The sequence below is a fragment of the Mangifera indica genome, chromosome 10 (assembly GCF_011075055.1).
Source record: "Mangifera indica cultivar Alphonso chromosome 10, CATAS_Mindica_2.1, whole genome shotgun sequence".
In the NCBI taxonomy this organism is placed as follows: domain Eukaryota; kingdom Viridiplantae; phylum Streptophyta; class Magnoliopsida; order Sapindales; family Anacardiaceae; genus Mangifera; species Mangifera indica.
Window position 1 is genome coordinate 2,004,969 of NC_058146.1, and position 16,324 is coordinate 2,021,292.

Consider the following 16,324-nt stretch of genomic DNA (forward strand, 5'->3'; position numbering starts at 1 on the left):
TTAAAAATTAAATTCTTTTATTACTATACAAATTATATATTTTATCAGACAAAATTCACTAATAATAACAGTTTATAAGTAAGTGGACTTATATTATATGTTATAGATTTATTACATATACCGTTATGTAATTTATTTTATGTATGTCCGGTTCCGTGTGATCCCTTTTTTGCAAGTTTTCTATTGGTATGTATGATGTTGATAATTACATAATTTTATGTGTTATAATGTATATTGACAAATATATAATTTTGTATAAAATAAAAAATCTAGTTGGATCGGTTCATTAAAATGGTTTAACTGATTTGATCATAGCTAAACTTTAAAACGATTCATGATTTAATCCAATCCTTAAAACCGCATAAAAGTCAGTATTAATATAATATTTCTAATGTAAAATGTTTAATTGATAAATAGAGTTAATATAATCTGCACTAAAGTGTACAGTACCTATAATCTATTCTTTTTCAAAGTTTTCTTTTTTCTTTATTTCGTTTCTTGTTTCCCATGACTCAAACTCGCAACTCCAACGCATATGTACGCTGGGAATAAATAAGTTCTATTATATTATTTATTATAACCACTTTACGAAGCTTAGTATGAATTAAATGTTAATTTTGACAGACTTGTATGTAGGTTTCAAGAGACTTGAAAGCTGTCGACTGGTTGGTTGCCTGGTTGAAATATTAGCTAGTCTAGCCTACTACTACAAATCGCCCATTTTAATTAAAATCGGCTGTTGCCAAATTTAGATGGGGAGTTAAATTCTTCACCAACACGTTAGATAATACATAAGTGGCCTAAGCGTTAATCATCGTCTTCTTTCCTTAACTAACACCTGACAAAAACACCATGATCAAAACTTTTTGAGCATGATATTCCTACGGCTAAATAATATACAAGGTATATAATAACAAATCCTATTCCCTTACCCGTGAGTCTCCCGAAGATCTGTGCAACTTCTTTGATATTGGAACTGGCTGAGAAATCTTGTCAATCTCGCTCTGGTACATCCCTAGGAACTCTTCGTGAACTCAGGTTCCCGGTATAAGACCAAACCCGCTCAAACTCCACAGGGCATGGCTTTTCTAGCTTCCGCTCTGGTGCCTCCTTAAGACCACTCCTCCTCATAGATATAGGTGCTCTCCCTGGGCTTCCGATGATCGGAGTTGAAGAACAGAAAGTCGGTGTAGCAAAGGGCGAGCCATATGGGCTGTGTTGGATAGAGAAGGGGCTCAGAGACATTCGCTTCTGGATGGGAATGCCACTCGAACCTCCCCTGCTGAATAGAGAATGTGATTCTGCAGCAGCACATCGCTTAGTAGCGTCATCAACGTAAAGCACGTCATCGATTCTTGCCATAATGTTGAAAGCCAAGCTCTCCATCACCCTTGAGTAACTTTCAAGAATTGACTGCCCTACATCCTGCAATGAAAAGAACAGTTTTACAACTGGGATTTGTTTAAAAAAAATCATCATTGTTTCTTCCCAAGGAACAAATATCTATACATCATATACCAGAGATGTACAGCAACAATCTCCAACTTATGGCCTTTAAGATGTTCAAAATACAAAATTGGCATGGCTAATAAGTAGCTAGTTGTATATGATATTTAAGGACCAGCAATAATACCTTGTTATACTGAATCTTGTTCATATCCAATGCAGTCTGTGGAAGGCCTGGGAAACGAATCCTCAGGCTCCGTAAGAGGTTTTCAGCTCGCTGAGCCAGAAAATTTTTCGTTTCAGTGTCAGCAACTAGACCTTTGACCTTGCCACCCCAAGTTAGGCGCCTAACTTTCATGTGACTTGTGTGTTTTCTTTGATCTTTCTGCTTCCAAACATGCACTGCTGCCTCGATCCTGTTGATTATTTCAAGAGTGTGATGTTCCGATGACAAATCAAGGCAATCAAGAAGGCATTCAGGCGAAAACTGATCAGCAGTTAAGTAACGGTAGATGATGTCACCAAGACAAGCTTTTCCGCTCTGACAACAAAACAAATAGTTAATAATTCATTGTATAGAGCTCAACTCAGTTACTTAATAGCAAATGCTGTGAGGATGTCCATATTAGATACTTAGCCTCTGTTTATGCTAAAAGGGTAAATAAGTCAATCATCTAAACATTTAATGAGAGAAATACAATAGTACATCCCCATATCTATAGTAAATTTATTGATGGACCACATTTTAGCACCTAAAACAGTACGTGAAACTTATTCGCTCAACCATCTCAATCTTCTGGACCTGCACAGAGCCATCATTTACTGCTGAGAGGTTGAGAAATCATAATGTGGCACTAGTATTTTGTTTTGTGCTATGCTAAAAACTTAGTTTGAGTTACAGCAACCAGTACCTTAGGCAAGGTCTCCAAGTAAGGAGTTGGTATCTCCATTTCTGCAAGCACACTACTATTAATTGCCATGGCTGCCTTCAGTATCTGATTTGTGCAATCCCTACATTGCTGTAACTTTTTTCTGGCATCCTCAGACAACCCACTTTGTGGCACTTTTGGACACGGCAACCACCACTTCTCTTCCTGTCTCACGGACGGCCTCCCATTAGGAACCAATGATGAAAACCCATCACACTCACCCCCTTCACCCATAATAATCCCTCTATCAACATACCAAAACTCTGTCTCACCGAACCCATCAAGCATACTAATCAACATAGCATCAAGCTTCTTAAGTGCAGGCAAGTTCACATATAAATCTGAGCGAGGTCGTGTAGCCATCACTTCATATGTACCCCCACCTGGAAATTGTTGTATGGACGGTACAAGCTCAACAATAGAATCACTAACACATAATAGCCACTGCATTTCTCTCTTCCACATTGCTTTCTTTTGCTGAGCCAATGGCTCTAACCTCCACAATTCTCCAAACACAGTCGCTGAAAATCCAAAAGCAAACACCTCATAGTTACAAAACCGGTAACAAAATGCCAATAATTACATTAAATTAACAAATAAGTTCAGATTAAAACTAACCAGAGAGATTGGTGATAGCATTTGAGATGGCAAGCGCAGTACAAACACCTTTACCGCCACCGGACATATCTTCTCCTAGAAGTAGCTTAGCAAATCTTTCTTTCATCATCTCAACTTCTGCAGAACAACAAAATAAAACATCCTATTTAAGAATGTAAATAAAATTTAAAGTAATTATTTTAACTTTGACAAGTTAAAAGAAACTAAAAAGGAAAAGAAAAACAGAGCACATCACATAATGAGATCCGCGCTCAATCAACACTTCCCAATGTCTTCTAAACCAGTAGTTCAAAAACTTAAGTCAAAATTTAATAGAAAGCATATAAGCAAAGAGAAAACTGACACGTATTCAGATCTCCACAAATAGAAGATAACATAAGAATTTCAGTTGCCAAGAAATTGAAAGAAAACGAACTAGTACTCATTTTTCTTCATTTTTCAACCACAATTTATAAAAGAAGTAAACATTAATTAAAACACCAGAAATAAAAATAAAACAAACAAAAATATATTACCTGACAAATTGGTATCAGGCCTCTCCTGTTTCTCGTCCCAAACAACATCCTTACCGCCAATCACCGGCACCATAATCGGAACACGAAATCCAAAACCCCCGACGACCGGACGGGGAGATGACGTGAGCGAGCTCGAAGCACCTTCGGCATCAAATCTCCGACAAGAGAAGCTACTACCACTACAACTTTCGGACTCGCTGACGTCAGCGCTGAGAGAGTAGCTCCCGCACCTCTCGCTCTGCTGATCAGAGGCCTCATCATCGGACGTCACGCTCATTGCGTCGGCCACTACAACTGATTAAGATCGGACGGTCGAGGCGAAAAAATAAAGACAGAGAAAAAAGCAAAGGAAAAAGATGTGAGACTGTGCAGCTCGTTCGCTGTTTCACATTGTAGTACTCTTTTTTGGCCTTATCTTTCCTTTATATCAACTGTAGTTTAGTGTCGTGGTATAGTGAAGAAGAGTGTTGTGATTCTATTTTTTGTTTTTGTTTTTGTTTTTTGTTTTTAAAGGAATGTTGTGTGGCTGTGAAGTTGGAGTGATGATGAGGGTGAGCTGAGAGATGATGGTGGGAGCAAAAGCAAAAAGCAGAGGCAGACGGCGTTTGCAGATGTTGTCTTTCCGTAACTGCTGCTGGGCTCACCACCCGACATGCGCCCTTTTTCTGTGGGGTCCGTCTTCTATTTCTATTTTTATATGTATTTTTCTAGGCCAAATAACTATTTCCCACCTAAGGTATGCTTTTTTTTCCAAAGTCCCCTATTAACTTTGAAAATCTGATTTATCCACCTATAAGTTATTAAAATTAACTGAGTTCGTTAGTTATATCATTTTTCCTTCAAACCCTAAATACTAACAATTTCCCCTCAACCTAAATTTTCAAAAATTATATTTTTCCTCTAGGGTCTTCAAACATTCAAATCCAATTTTTTCGATAACGATTTTCAAACACCTATTCTCTCTCTCCAATGACCCCTCTTTTCGATAGTACATTTTCTAACACCTTGCGACATCGTTATCGACAAAATGTGACATTATCATCAACAAAATGTGACATTATCATCAACAAAATGTGACATTATCATCGACGAAGATAACTCGTCTTTTACTCTGAACGAAGATGATTCGTCTTCTTTGATGGTGATGCCTAGGAGGGGAAGACATCGCACGATTGGAAAAAAGAGGCAATAGGAAGAAAGAGACGTCGCCTGAAGATTATCAGTCGTTGTCAGAAAATTCAATCGGAAAGTTTAAAAACCTTAGGAGGGAAAAATTATTTTTGAAAACTTGGTTTAGGGAAAATTATTAATTTTTAGAATTTGAGGGGGAAAATAAAATAAAATTTAAGTTTATTGTTAATATTACAGATAAAATAACGATTTTGTCTTTGAAACCGTTTTTTTTTTAAAACCATGAGTGGGTAACTGAGATTTTCAAAGTTACCTGGGAAGGGGGGAGGATTTAAAAAAAAACATACCTTGGGTGGGAAATAGTCCTTTGGCCATTTTTCTATATTGTAATACTTAAACGTGTTTCATGCTACAACTTCTTTATCCTAATCAAATTCAAAAGGTTAAATAATAAGGTAATATTTTAATTTTAAATAATTATTTATATATTTATATAATTAGATATTATTTTAATATAAAATTATTTAATTATATAATAATATATATGTATATATTTATGTATTTAAAATAAGTATAGACAATTTTATTATAAATAAAATGATAAATTTTTATTTTTCAAATTTGAAATTAATTATTAATTTTAGTAGTTAAATTCAAATATCATAATTTATAATGCAAATAAAGATGTAAATATTTTTTTAACTATTAAAGGATAAATAATTATTTTAAAAATTATTATATTCTTCTTATATATTTTAATAACATATCTATAGTCTTAATTGTTATAACATAACTTTTATATCTTTAATTTATTACATTTTATTCATTTATTGTGAGTTATAATTATAATTTTTAAAATTATTAAAGAATATATTAAAATTTAAAAATTTTTAAAACATCTTAAACTTTTAAAAAAATTTTAAAATCTCCAAAAAAAACCTTTATTATTACCCTTAAAATTAAAAAAATCATATATATGATTATATTTTATTAATACTCTTAAAATTTTTATTTTTAATTGTAATTAACATAATTTATGAGTATAAAATTTTTTTAATAAGCTTAGAGGTGTACAGTATTATTTAGTTAGAGGTTTTTAAAAACATTTTTAAATAAATTTAATGAACAAATAATATAAATAATGAAATTGTTTTGGTTAGATAAAAAACTTTACATAAATGTCACTTTTGTAAATTCAAAATTATATTTTTATTATTTTACTATGATACCTGTTTTTTTTTTTTTTAATTGTTTTCCAGACAGTTTGATAATTGGGGTACCGTGGTGGCCAAGGGGAAAAATATTTTATATAATATTCAATAAAATAAATATAAGTGCCCCCGGCCAAGAGGACCAGACGTGGGGTCCACATGCATGTGCCCATCTTAACTTCAGTTTGTTTTAGCTGTTTTTGGAGGGAATGGCGCGTGAAAGACACGTCAAAGCGGCTTGTTTTAATGGGGGGAAGAAATTCCCAAGTGTTCATCCTCAAATAAGAACCGTGGTCGAGAATCTCTAAGCGTCAGATTAAAAACAGAAAAGATCATATTTCATCATTTTCAGCGCATCGTTTATGATTAACCCAGGCTGAGATCATTTAATCACACAACCATTCAGCGTCTTTGGGCCCACACCAAATACGGACGGTCTAGATCTTGTTAATGGGCATCTCTTAAGGCCAAAAGTCTGACATTATGTAAAGAAGAAGCATACGATGTCGGATATGATTACGTGATCTGAACAGCTCGTATTTCACACGTTTCAGTTCCTTGTTGGTATGATATATTCGAGATGGATTTACATTGCGTCATTGAAGTAATCAAATCAGACGGTTAGTAATTAATTAACCTGATAATTGAACTTCTTTTAATCGCCTGAATTGAATCCAAGCCGTCAAGCAGAACTCACGTGCACATAATTGATCAATAACGGGGAGCATTATTTTGAATCCGACGACCGAGGACTGAGGACCACGGTAGAGTTTCGTGCACGCCATTGACCTATCAAGAAAGTTTAAACAGTAGGTCGGCTGGTCGGATCCGGTTATAAGCTAGGCATTGTTTGGTTTAATGATAGCGGAAGGCTAGACCGAGGATAGGACTGTGTTTTTTGGGGAATGTGACAGAAATGGCTTTATATTTTGGTTACTAGATGGGGAAATGTGGACCGTTGATCTGGTAGATGTGGTAGTTGACATTGACCATAAGCAAACCTAATTTAAGGGGTAAATTGGGTATTTAATGGATAATTGAGGTTGACTGAATATAATTGCATAAGCAAACCTAATTTTAGGAGTAAATTGGGTATTTAATGGATTGGCCTTGGGACAACAGCTAGGTCTAGGGTGGACGTTGAGAAAATTCAAAATTCTATCGTTATTTGTATTTTAAACTACTCTCCCTCTCTCTCTCTCTCTCTCTCTCTCTCAAAAATAATACATATTATATGATTTATTAAATTAATATATAATATAATATAATATATATTATTAATAAAATTTATAAATATTTAAAAAATATATATAATATACTTTCTATGTATATAAAAATTTTTAAATTTTTAAATTTTTAATGGTATTTGAAAATTTTTTCAAAATAATCTCATGATAATTAGATTTTTTTAAATGACGTATACTATAATATGATATGATACAAAATATATAATATGAAAAATTAAGTCTTTAATATACGATTCGATTAACATGATTTTTATACTAAAGTTATCCTTATTATAATACATGTATAATGAATTATCAATAAAAACTATACGTATCTATTTTGAGAACATAAATAATTATATATTTGGTGTATGTCATCATGTGATTAGATAATCTTAAATTAAAAATAAAATAATATTCAATCATATGATAATATATATTTATTTATGTATTTAAAATAAATATACATAATATTACTCTAAACTTGAAACTCTATATGTATAATATTAATCTTTAATTTAAACCATTTACAATAAATGGTTCTTAATGGTTTTATATCTTAATGTTTCGAAAATACCGTGTTTCTCGCACAAAACCAAAATCTCCCAATTGCCTTAATGAATGATCAATTATTTTTCATATAAGGTGTATATGTTAGGAAAATTAATTACATTAACCACATTTCATACACCAAAATGGAATTGATTATATATTTTTTAGGGTTCAATGAATATGATTTAAATCTCTAATTTGAAAAACAAATTTACCTTCTAACTATTCTCTATAAACCCTAACTTTACATAAACAAAATTATGATTGATATTTATCTATGTGAGGGTGTTATTAGATGTTTGATCATACTTGAGGTGAATTGATATTTCACAATACGAGAGTTATCAGATATTTGACTATGTAAGGTGCAAATAAATATTAGGTCATGCGGTGATATTTGATATTTAATTATATATATAAAAGCTAAATTAATATTTTACTTTAAGTAAGGGAGTAAATTGATATTTGTTAAATTTGGATTTTTTTTGTTAGAATACTATTAGTTATGAAATGTAGAAAAACTTCATAATGGGCATGAAGGATGAAGTAAATTGATAACTTTTAAATTTTATATAGAAATTCTCAAAATATACTTTTACTTAGCATATCTAATAGAACTTCAGAAATTTGTACGTTAATGATAATCTAATGTCGGACAACACATTTCGATGCACATGCATGGTCACTCGCGCCTTAAAATGGTGCTTTGGAGGGAAGTTCATCTCACCAATTAGCACATGCTTTTTTTATTTTTTATTTTTTGTCTTGAAAGCAATTCTAGAAGTTACACTAAAAAAGGAAAAACCTAAAATGAAACAAAGTTCAATTTACCCCCATAAATTGGAAATTAACTAAACCTTGCAAGATTGAAAATTTTCCAAAAGACCCACAACCACACGTGGTGGAAAATTGTCAAAAAGCTTTTCAACGTGAAGTGTACGTGGTAAAACCTCACATATTATTGACTACCGAATGGTAATAGGTGAATAAATAAAAGGCCAAAGAACTTTTTTTTATTATATATATATATATATGTATATGTGTGATAAATAAAAAATTTAAATACTTATCTAAATTTTAATCCGTTAAGATATACTAATAAATTTTCTGTTAAAATTAACAGATAAAATCATTATTTTATTAGTAATATTAAAATAATTAAAATAATATTTTATTTTTTTCTTTTTGTTTAGAAAATTTATAATTTCTTTTATGAGTAAATTTTGAAATTTTGTTTTTCTTTCGTAAGATACTAAATTGAAATCCGATCATTTTTATTTATAAACAGTACTCCTACAATGGAAGAAGGAGTTATTATCATCTAGAGGATAATTTTTTAGTGACAATTATAGTCCAACAAAGTTTGAAGTCTCCAACCACCAACAAGGGCCACAGAGAAGGGTGAAGGAAAAAAAAAAGTGGAGGAAAAAATTATTTTTTAAAATTAGAATTATGATAAAATATTAATTTGTAAAATGTAAACAAGAAAAATAATATAATATAATATAATTTTAATATTATTATTAAATATTAATTTTATCATTTTAATGATAATTTTAATCGTTGGGTTTGTCATCACATGCAGGCGTGCTTTTGAGATTAAGATAAAAGTTGCGTGGGAAATGGTCATTTTGACCTAAACAGAAACTATTTTCCTCTCGTGATCGTGCAGAAGCGAAGTTAATCCAAACCAGAACCAAAAATCGAAACAACAATACACGAACAAACACTCTCCAATCAAATAATCATTGAAAGATGCCCAAAAAGATGGGAGTGAACAGCAAAGCCGAGGCAGCGCGGGCTCGCAAAGGCGCCACGGAATTGGAACGGAAGGAGCGCGAAGTGAGAGAGAAGGAAGACCAGTACTGGCGTGAAGCCGAGGGAGGAAAGTCTCGCGCAGCCAAGAAACGCGAGGAAGAGGCCGAGAAGCGAGCTGAAGCTGCTGCGCGGAAAGCCGAGGCAAAGCGTTTGGCCGAGCTGGAGGAGAAAGAGCTGGAGAAGTCCATGAGAAAGCCGGATAAGAAAGCTGATAGGGTTTCAATTCCGGTGCCAAAGGTGACGGAGGCGGAGTTGCGGAGACGGCGCGAGGAGGAACAGGTGCAGATGGCGAAGAATGCTGAGGAGGCGAACAAGAGGCAGGCAAGGACGGCGGTGGAAGAGGAGTATGAACGGATGGTTTTGGTGACGAATACGAATCGGGATGACTCTGTTATTGAGGCAAGGACTGTGGAAGAGGCCATTGAGAAGATGTCGGTGGCGGATAACTTACCAATCGACCGCCACCCTGAGCGGCGGCTAAAGGCCTTGTTTAAGGTTAGTAGAATCGAGATGAATTATTGAGTATTTTTTTCTTTTTTATATTTTTAATTTATGTTGCATGGAGTTATTTAGAAGCTAACTTATTGTTTTCATTTGAACGAAGTTGAATTGATATGTTTTGGTTTTATTTGGTAAAGGGAAGCAATGCATTTCAATGTCCTGTACTGGTGAAAGGGAGCAATTCATGTTTTAAAATTTTGATGGAGTTATTAACTTATTATTTTAAAAATATGGATGGGTATTTTTTGCTTGAGTGAGGTTGTTTGATTGTGGTAGAATCATCTATATTAGCTTAACCTGATGTAAAAGAATTCGCTATTCCCATGAAGCTAATTAATAATGGCCCAACTTGCAAGTAGATACTGTGAAGAGGGAGAAACTGTAGAGCTTTTCAAATTAGTAGGGCACTTTTTCCGGTGGAGCAAATTAATTCAAACTTTCTTGATGTGGGAGATATATTTGGAGATTGTAATCGCATTGATATGGGCCATGAGGCATGGATGGGGAAGGCCTCGGTGTGGCAGGGTGAAGATGGAGAGGGTCTTTTGCTCTCCAAAGCTGCCTCACTGCCTTTTCATACTTGAGGGAATGCTTTTAGTGCTCTGTCAGTCCCTTTGTTCTCTGAAGCTGCTCATTGCCTTCTTATACTTAGTGATTGCAGTGATTGCTTGGTTGCTTTCAATGAATGTATCCAAATAAATTTTCCCCATCTACTTCAAAAATTGAATAGTTCATATGAAAGAAAGTATTGGGAATTTCAAGTCAATCTGCTTGCAATTCTCCTAGGCTAGTAACTTAGTACAATGTAGTTACTTAAATCCTTTTTTAATTGAATTTTTTTGGTTTGAGACATTTGCTTATTCTGATTTTATTTGAGATTATTAATCTTTATCTTTTCATTCTTCCTTTCCTCAGACAATGTCCTTGGTAATTTTCTTGTATGCTCACTGTAAGTTCTGAAATTTTATATAAACATATTGTATGGTCTTCTGTAATGCTTGTTCTGATGCAATATTCTGATTCATGCTTTGAAAATCAACTGAAGAATTTTATGCGTTTAAATGATAAGCGATATTCACTTTTTACATTTCATCCTGTTACACTATGATGACTAAAATTTTTATTATTGTTGATTTTGTCAAATTCTTATGAACCTGTATAGGCTTTTGAAGAAGCTGAGCTCCCCAGGCTGAAGGAAGAGAAACCAGGTCTTACTCACACTCAATACAAGGACTTGATATGGAAACTATGGAAGAAATCTCCAGACAATCCTCTTAATCAGGTTGGTTTCGGAGTTTGAGCCAGGGCTTTTGAGTCAATCTTAAATGTCATTCGTAATATAATGAGTTCCTTCACTACATAATGTGTGTAACATTATTTGATCCTGATACGAACCTTAGGAGAATCACACCTCAAAAGCTAGTTATTGAGATGGGAGAGCCCAAGACTATATAAACCCCACACTAATTGCCCATACTTTCCAATGTGGGATCCAAGTCCCATACTTTGCACTTGGGATCCTAACAGACCCCTCACGTTGATGTCTAGATGTCATAGATTCATTTTCATGAATAGCAGTATGTTATGTATCTGGGTTGTTTCACTCTTTGTTCTCAAGTTCAACCTTACTCCGGTTAACTTCCTTCTTCCACAGACCTGTAATTCAATCACACAGCCAACCACGGATATACAACAACACCGGTATATGTCTACTGGAATATAAAAATGGAAGACTCAATATTTCTGCTATATTGATTAATAACAAAACAGTACAAGATTGCCACAAAATGTATCACACAATGACTCTCTTCTTCAACACAAACTCTGGCGAATTCAAGAGTGCTGGAAACCTCTCTCAAGGCTGGATTCAAGAGTCTGCTTTCTCCAAAAGGGTTTCCCCAACACTGAATTTTCTTCCTTCCCACATTCTTTCCCTTTTCCCTTTTATATATTGTTTGTTTTTCTTCACATGTTTGGTGCCTTTTTCCCAGAGTTGGCCATGTGTCCTTTCCTCTCTAAAATTGCTCCACCTCATTAATGAATACCAAGGTCCTAAAACGGTATTACTGGTCTAATGGGAACTATCTAGGTTTATGGTGATCAAATTTTTTTTCTTTTGTTAGCGCACATCTTGCTAACCTGAGGTCTATTATCCATTTTTTCATGTGTAGGTTGCAGAGTAAGAATCATTGCATCTTGAAACAAGCAGCAGGCCATTTTCCTTGGGCACATTATTGAGGAATGATGTTATATCTTGTGCAGAGTGGAGTACTTACAGTTTATACCTTATATGTGGTTATTGTATGTTTTGGTTAAGCTGATTAAAACCATAGTATTAACTTTTTTTTTTTTTTTTTTGGTTTTGGTGTTCCTGCTTGTTACTGTTACATCCATGAGGTTTGGCAAGTAAAGCAAAATTGAACTTGAGACTCCATGAATGTATGTATATGCAGAGAATTACATTTGTGTTATATGTGAATATTATCTTTCTTTGTTATAAAAGATTCCTGTTTTCACTGGTAGTTCACTGTTGTGTAAAAATTCGGCGTAGAGGCTATAAGATAAACTCCAGGTTAACTGGAAGTTTTCAGCCGAAGGTGCCATATCCTTGAAAGTTGGAGTGTCTGGAGAGTTCTGTGGAAGCTTTACTTTTGGGTTTGTTCGATACTATGTTGGCAGCAATCAGTTTAGCTATGGAGCTTTCATGCGTCATTGCTTCTTGGATTAGAAGGCGGCAGTGTGAACTGGCTCATGGGAAACCATTCGTTTGATTGGTAGGCTTTATAATTACTACAACCACCAATGGTAAAATCCAAAAGTCAAATGGGCATTATGCTTAATGCATGTGCCCATTTCTTATGGGGATGACTGGTTGGAACAATTATGGTGTCTTATCATCACCAATATCATTTGGCTTTAGTAGTTCATATATGTCTAGAGTATTATGCTTCTAATTTCTTAATTATAGGGACCTACCTGTTGGCATAGTGTCCTATGAAATGTAACAAATCCATAGATTCAACTTAAAAATTGTGTATTTAAAACTATGTGCAAATGATATATTTTAAATTGAATGTTATTTTTGACTAAACCTCGTAGAAATTGATTGCTAAATTGATGACTTTTATTGTTATTAATATATTATTGACTTTGAATATTTATTCTACTATAGTTTTGTTTTTGAGTGTTATTTAACCAATTATTATTTTAACATCCCAAACGATGTAAAACATATATTTATATACAATATTTCTTTTGTGTTTTATCGATGTAAAATTTTGTAAGGAGTCTCACAATAATGAACATGTGCTATTGTTGGCAAAATTTAATTCCATCTGTTGCCTCTAATCATCTCTACCTCTCCTCATTCAAGGCACGCTCATCAAATAAAGCAAACCCTAATTAACAACCTCACCAAACATGTACTGCCTGTTTAATTTCTACGATGAAGAGATTTAGGAAATTGAGTGCTCCAACCTGTAATTCTTCTTTGTAATGAAAGATTTGGTCCGTATTGAAGATAAGCTCTTATTTATAATCTACATTCAAGTAATTTAGTAAGTGTAAATTGTCTGTTCATTACTACAATCATTCCTCTTCATAAGAAGCAGAATGGTAGTTGGCACGGGAAGTTTTTCTTTATTGATGAACCATCAACTATCTGCTTGAGTTTTCTGAGAAAGTCTGCAATATACTTTAAGGCATTGCCTTCTTCTAGTTAGTTCAGAATTTATGGCAATGTGGGCACCAGGGGGAGGTAATTCCTGGAATCTGCAGGAACAGAAGCTGCATATAGACATCAGTTTTTTCGTATCTGAATTGGAATTGTGTCTTAACATCAAAAGTTGCATTGTTTTATGATGGTTGGAAGATTGAGGATTAAGAGAAAACTTTTAGCCCTCCTGAGAACAAAAACGGTGAAGAAGAGAACAATCATCATGGGTCTAAAATCTGATAACTATAGTAGAGGGGTGCTTCTTCAGTTACTCAATACAGTTGTTCAGCCTGGAGACAGTGTGCTGGCAGTTCATGTTGAAGAACCAAATGATTCTTTTGATCTCAACACTTTTCACATTCATGAAGACATATGCAAGTCCAAGCTGGTAGGAGAAAGATAGATGGTCTTCTTTTGAATGAAATAGTTGAGCAGAAAAATTTTGTTTGATTGATTTAATTGTTTCTTTTTAAAATGGCAGGTTGATTTCCTTGTCAAAGTCTGTACTGGAGACTCATACATATCAGAATTATCCAATGAAGTACGAGTCAATTATGCGACAATCCTAGCACTTGGATGCGGCCATTCAGGGTATTTAATCTTTTAATTAACTAAAAAAGCTCCCTCTTTCTTTCTTTCTCCTTCTCTCAAGTGATTTTTGTTGTGCAGGCCCAAAGATTCAGTAGTTAATAAATGCTTGAAAGCCTTGCCTCCCACTTGTACTCTTCTAGTAATGGATAATGTTGGAATTCAAGTTCAGATGCAGGGAACCTCACAGCAAGGATCTACAAAAGTAGTCCTTCAACCTTCACTATCATCTCCATTGAAATACCCTTCCTTGGATTTGAAGCAACCGGCAACCAGCCGTCAGTTGAAAAAGTCATTCACTGCACCATCTGCCTCAATGTCATCACCAATCAGACAAAATTGTGCTTTGAGACTCTGCAGTTTAAAGAAAACAGTGCAGGTTCCTGACTTCCTATCACAAGAACTCTCTCAGAGATGGTTACTCCTAGAAGCTGGGGGATCCATTAGGCGCTTCACGTCACAAGAGCTCAATCATATCACTGATGATTTCAGCCCTGAAATGTTGATAGGAGAAGGTGGGAGCAGTGTGGTTTATAGAGGTAACCTAGAGGATGGTCAGATGGCAGCAGTCAAACTCTTCAAAATTAGACTCTGGTCAGAAGAGGATATTTTCCAAGAAGTAGAGTTGTTATCAAGTATGAAACATGAGAACATCGTACAAATAATTGGGTATTGTCACAGCCAGGAAGTCAATGCCGTAGTGTACAATTTACTAAATGGAAGCCTGAAACAATATTTGAAACAACTCAAGTGGAATGAAAGGATGGCTGTTGCAATTGGTGTTGCGAAGGCACTGGCTTATCTTCATCACTGTTGTGACCCTCCAATCATTCATAGAAATGTGAAGTCATCCAACATCCTCCTCTCTGACAGTTGCCAGCCACAAGTAAGTTCTACCTTAACTAAATTCATTCAAAAGGCCCACTGATTATCATGTTTAATTTCACTTAGATGGTTTTACATGAGTATTAAAATTCAGTCCTATAACATACATTGCATACTTGCATTTCACTTCTTAGCTCTCAGACTTTGGAGCTGCAATTGTTCATCAAACCCAGCAAGCCTCAGCAAACATAAAGCCAACTGACATTATCGCGACCTTTGGATATCAAGCCCCTGAATACATGATGTATGGAAAGGTTGATGAGAAGATTGATGTGTACTCCTATGGGGTTGTGCTTCTGGAACTCATCACTGGGAAGGAAGCAATTCAAACAAACCAGACAAAACGTGAAAGCTTAGTACTTTGGGTAATACTTATCTTTTGAGTGAATATTGAAATGAAGCTTGTAAATCTGAAAGCACTAAGCAAATGTGCATGGTAAACTTGCAGGCGAGGTCTTTACTTGGCTGTGGCCTATGTGAACGCCTAATTGATCCTTTCTTGAATGAAGACTACAAGAAGGAAGAAATGGAAATAATGATATGTGCGGCACGCCTCTGCCTATTGCATTCATCTTCTAGAAGGCCAAAAATGAAGATGGTAAATATGTTTTTACAAATTAAATTTCCATTCTATCGAAATCCCTACTTTGAAACCCGAAAAGCTCACTTGATGGACCACTTTTAATCCTTCTATCAGTGATGCTTTTGTATGGCTAAAAGGAATATGGTTTCTAGCCATCTTTTTAAGGTAGTTGTTAACATTGATCTGTTTTGGCAGATACTGAGGTTATTTGAGGAACCAGAATACTGGCTAAAGATAAAAAGAGAAAAAGATGAGCTCCTAAATGGATTATTTCCAAAGGAGAAATAGACCTCTGGAAACACTATGATAAGTCTGGCTGCAATTAATCTAGAACTTCTGATAATATCTAAACATTTTTAACTTGTCAGTAATCTTAATCTATAGAAATTGGACTAATGTATGTCTTGATAAAATGGGTCGCAATTTGGTCCTTTGTTACCTCATAAACTAGTTAAATTCATGGTCAAGGCCAAATCAATTCTTCTCTTTTTTCTTTTATGGTATTTTCGCATTTTACATTATGCATCAGAACAATGGTCATAGTAGATGTAATGCAATACCCCTTTTTTGTGGAATTATACATTTAAATTTTATCATCCATTTCGA

At 34.3% G+C, this 16,324-nt stretch overlaps 3 protein-coding genes across 5 annotated transcripts; 2 read left to right on the forward strand and 1 right to left on the reverse strand.

Annotated features, from left to right (window-relative positions):
- Positions 1–704: 704 nt before the first annotated feature.
- LOC123226884 (rop guanine nucleotide exchange factor 1) lies at positions 705–4,089 on the reverse strand. Of its 2 annotated transcripts, XR_006504406.1 has the most exons (6): positions 3,509–4,089; positions 2,994–3,110; positions 2,358–2,896; positions 1,634–1,987; positions 933–1,425; positions 705–838 (listed from the first exon to the last, which is right to left on the reverse strand). XR_006504406.1 is itself a non-coding variant. In XM_044651433.1 (5 exons), exons 1-5 carry the CDS (start codon positions 3,783–3,785, stop codon positions 994–996), a joined length of 1,719 nt encoding a protein of 572 aa, XP_044507368.1. In that variant the 5' UTR covers positions 3,786–4,089; the 3' UTR covers positions 705–993. The 2 variants fall into 2 exon arrangements, 1 of the variants encoding a protein (XP_044507368.1); XM_044651433.1 differs by having other exon boundaries at positions 705–1,425.
- Positions 4,090–9,257: 5,168 nt separating this feature from the next.
- On the forward strand, positions 9,258–12,469 carry LOC123226845 (coiled-coil domain-containing protein 124-like). Of its 2 annotated transcripts, none has more exons than XM_044651361.1 (3): positions 9,258–9,941; positions 11,110–11,229; positions 11,602–11,714. In XM_044651361.1, exons 1-3 carry the CDS (start codon positions 9,384–9,386, stop codon positions 11,668–11,670), a joined length of 747 nt encoding a protein of 248 aa, XP_044507296.1. In that variant the 5' UTR covers positions 9,258–9,383; the 3' UTR covers positions 11,671–11,714. The 2 variants fall into 2 exon arrangements, with proteins under 2 accessions (XP_044507296.1, XP_044507297.1); XM_044651362.1 differs by lacking the exon at positions 11,602–11,714 and adding an exon at positions 12,119–12,469 and having other exon boundaries at positions 9,260–9,941.
- Positions 12,470–13,223: 754 nt separating this feature from the next.
- Positions 13,224–16,318, forward strand: LOC123228253 (pto-interacting protein 1-like). The gene is made up of 6 exons (XM_044653596.1): positions 13,224–14,050; positions 14,144–14,253; positions 14,332–15,136; positions 15,270–15,500; positions 15,584–15,733; positions 15,914–16,318. The coding sequence occupies exons 1-6, from the start codon at positions 13,805–13,807 to the stop codon at positions 16,004–16,006; spliced, it is 1,635 nt and encodes a 544-aa protein (XP_044509531.1). The 5' UTR covers positions 13,224–13,804; the 3' UTR covers positions 16,007–16,318.
- The last annotated feature ends 6 nt before the right edge of the window (positions 16,319–16,324 follow it).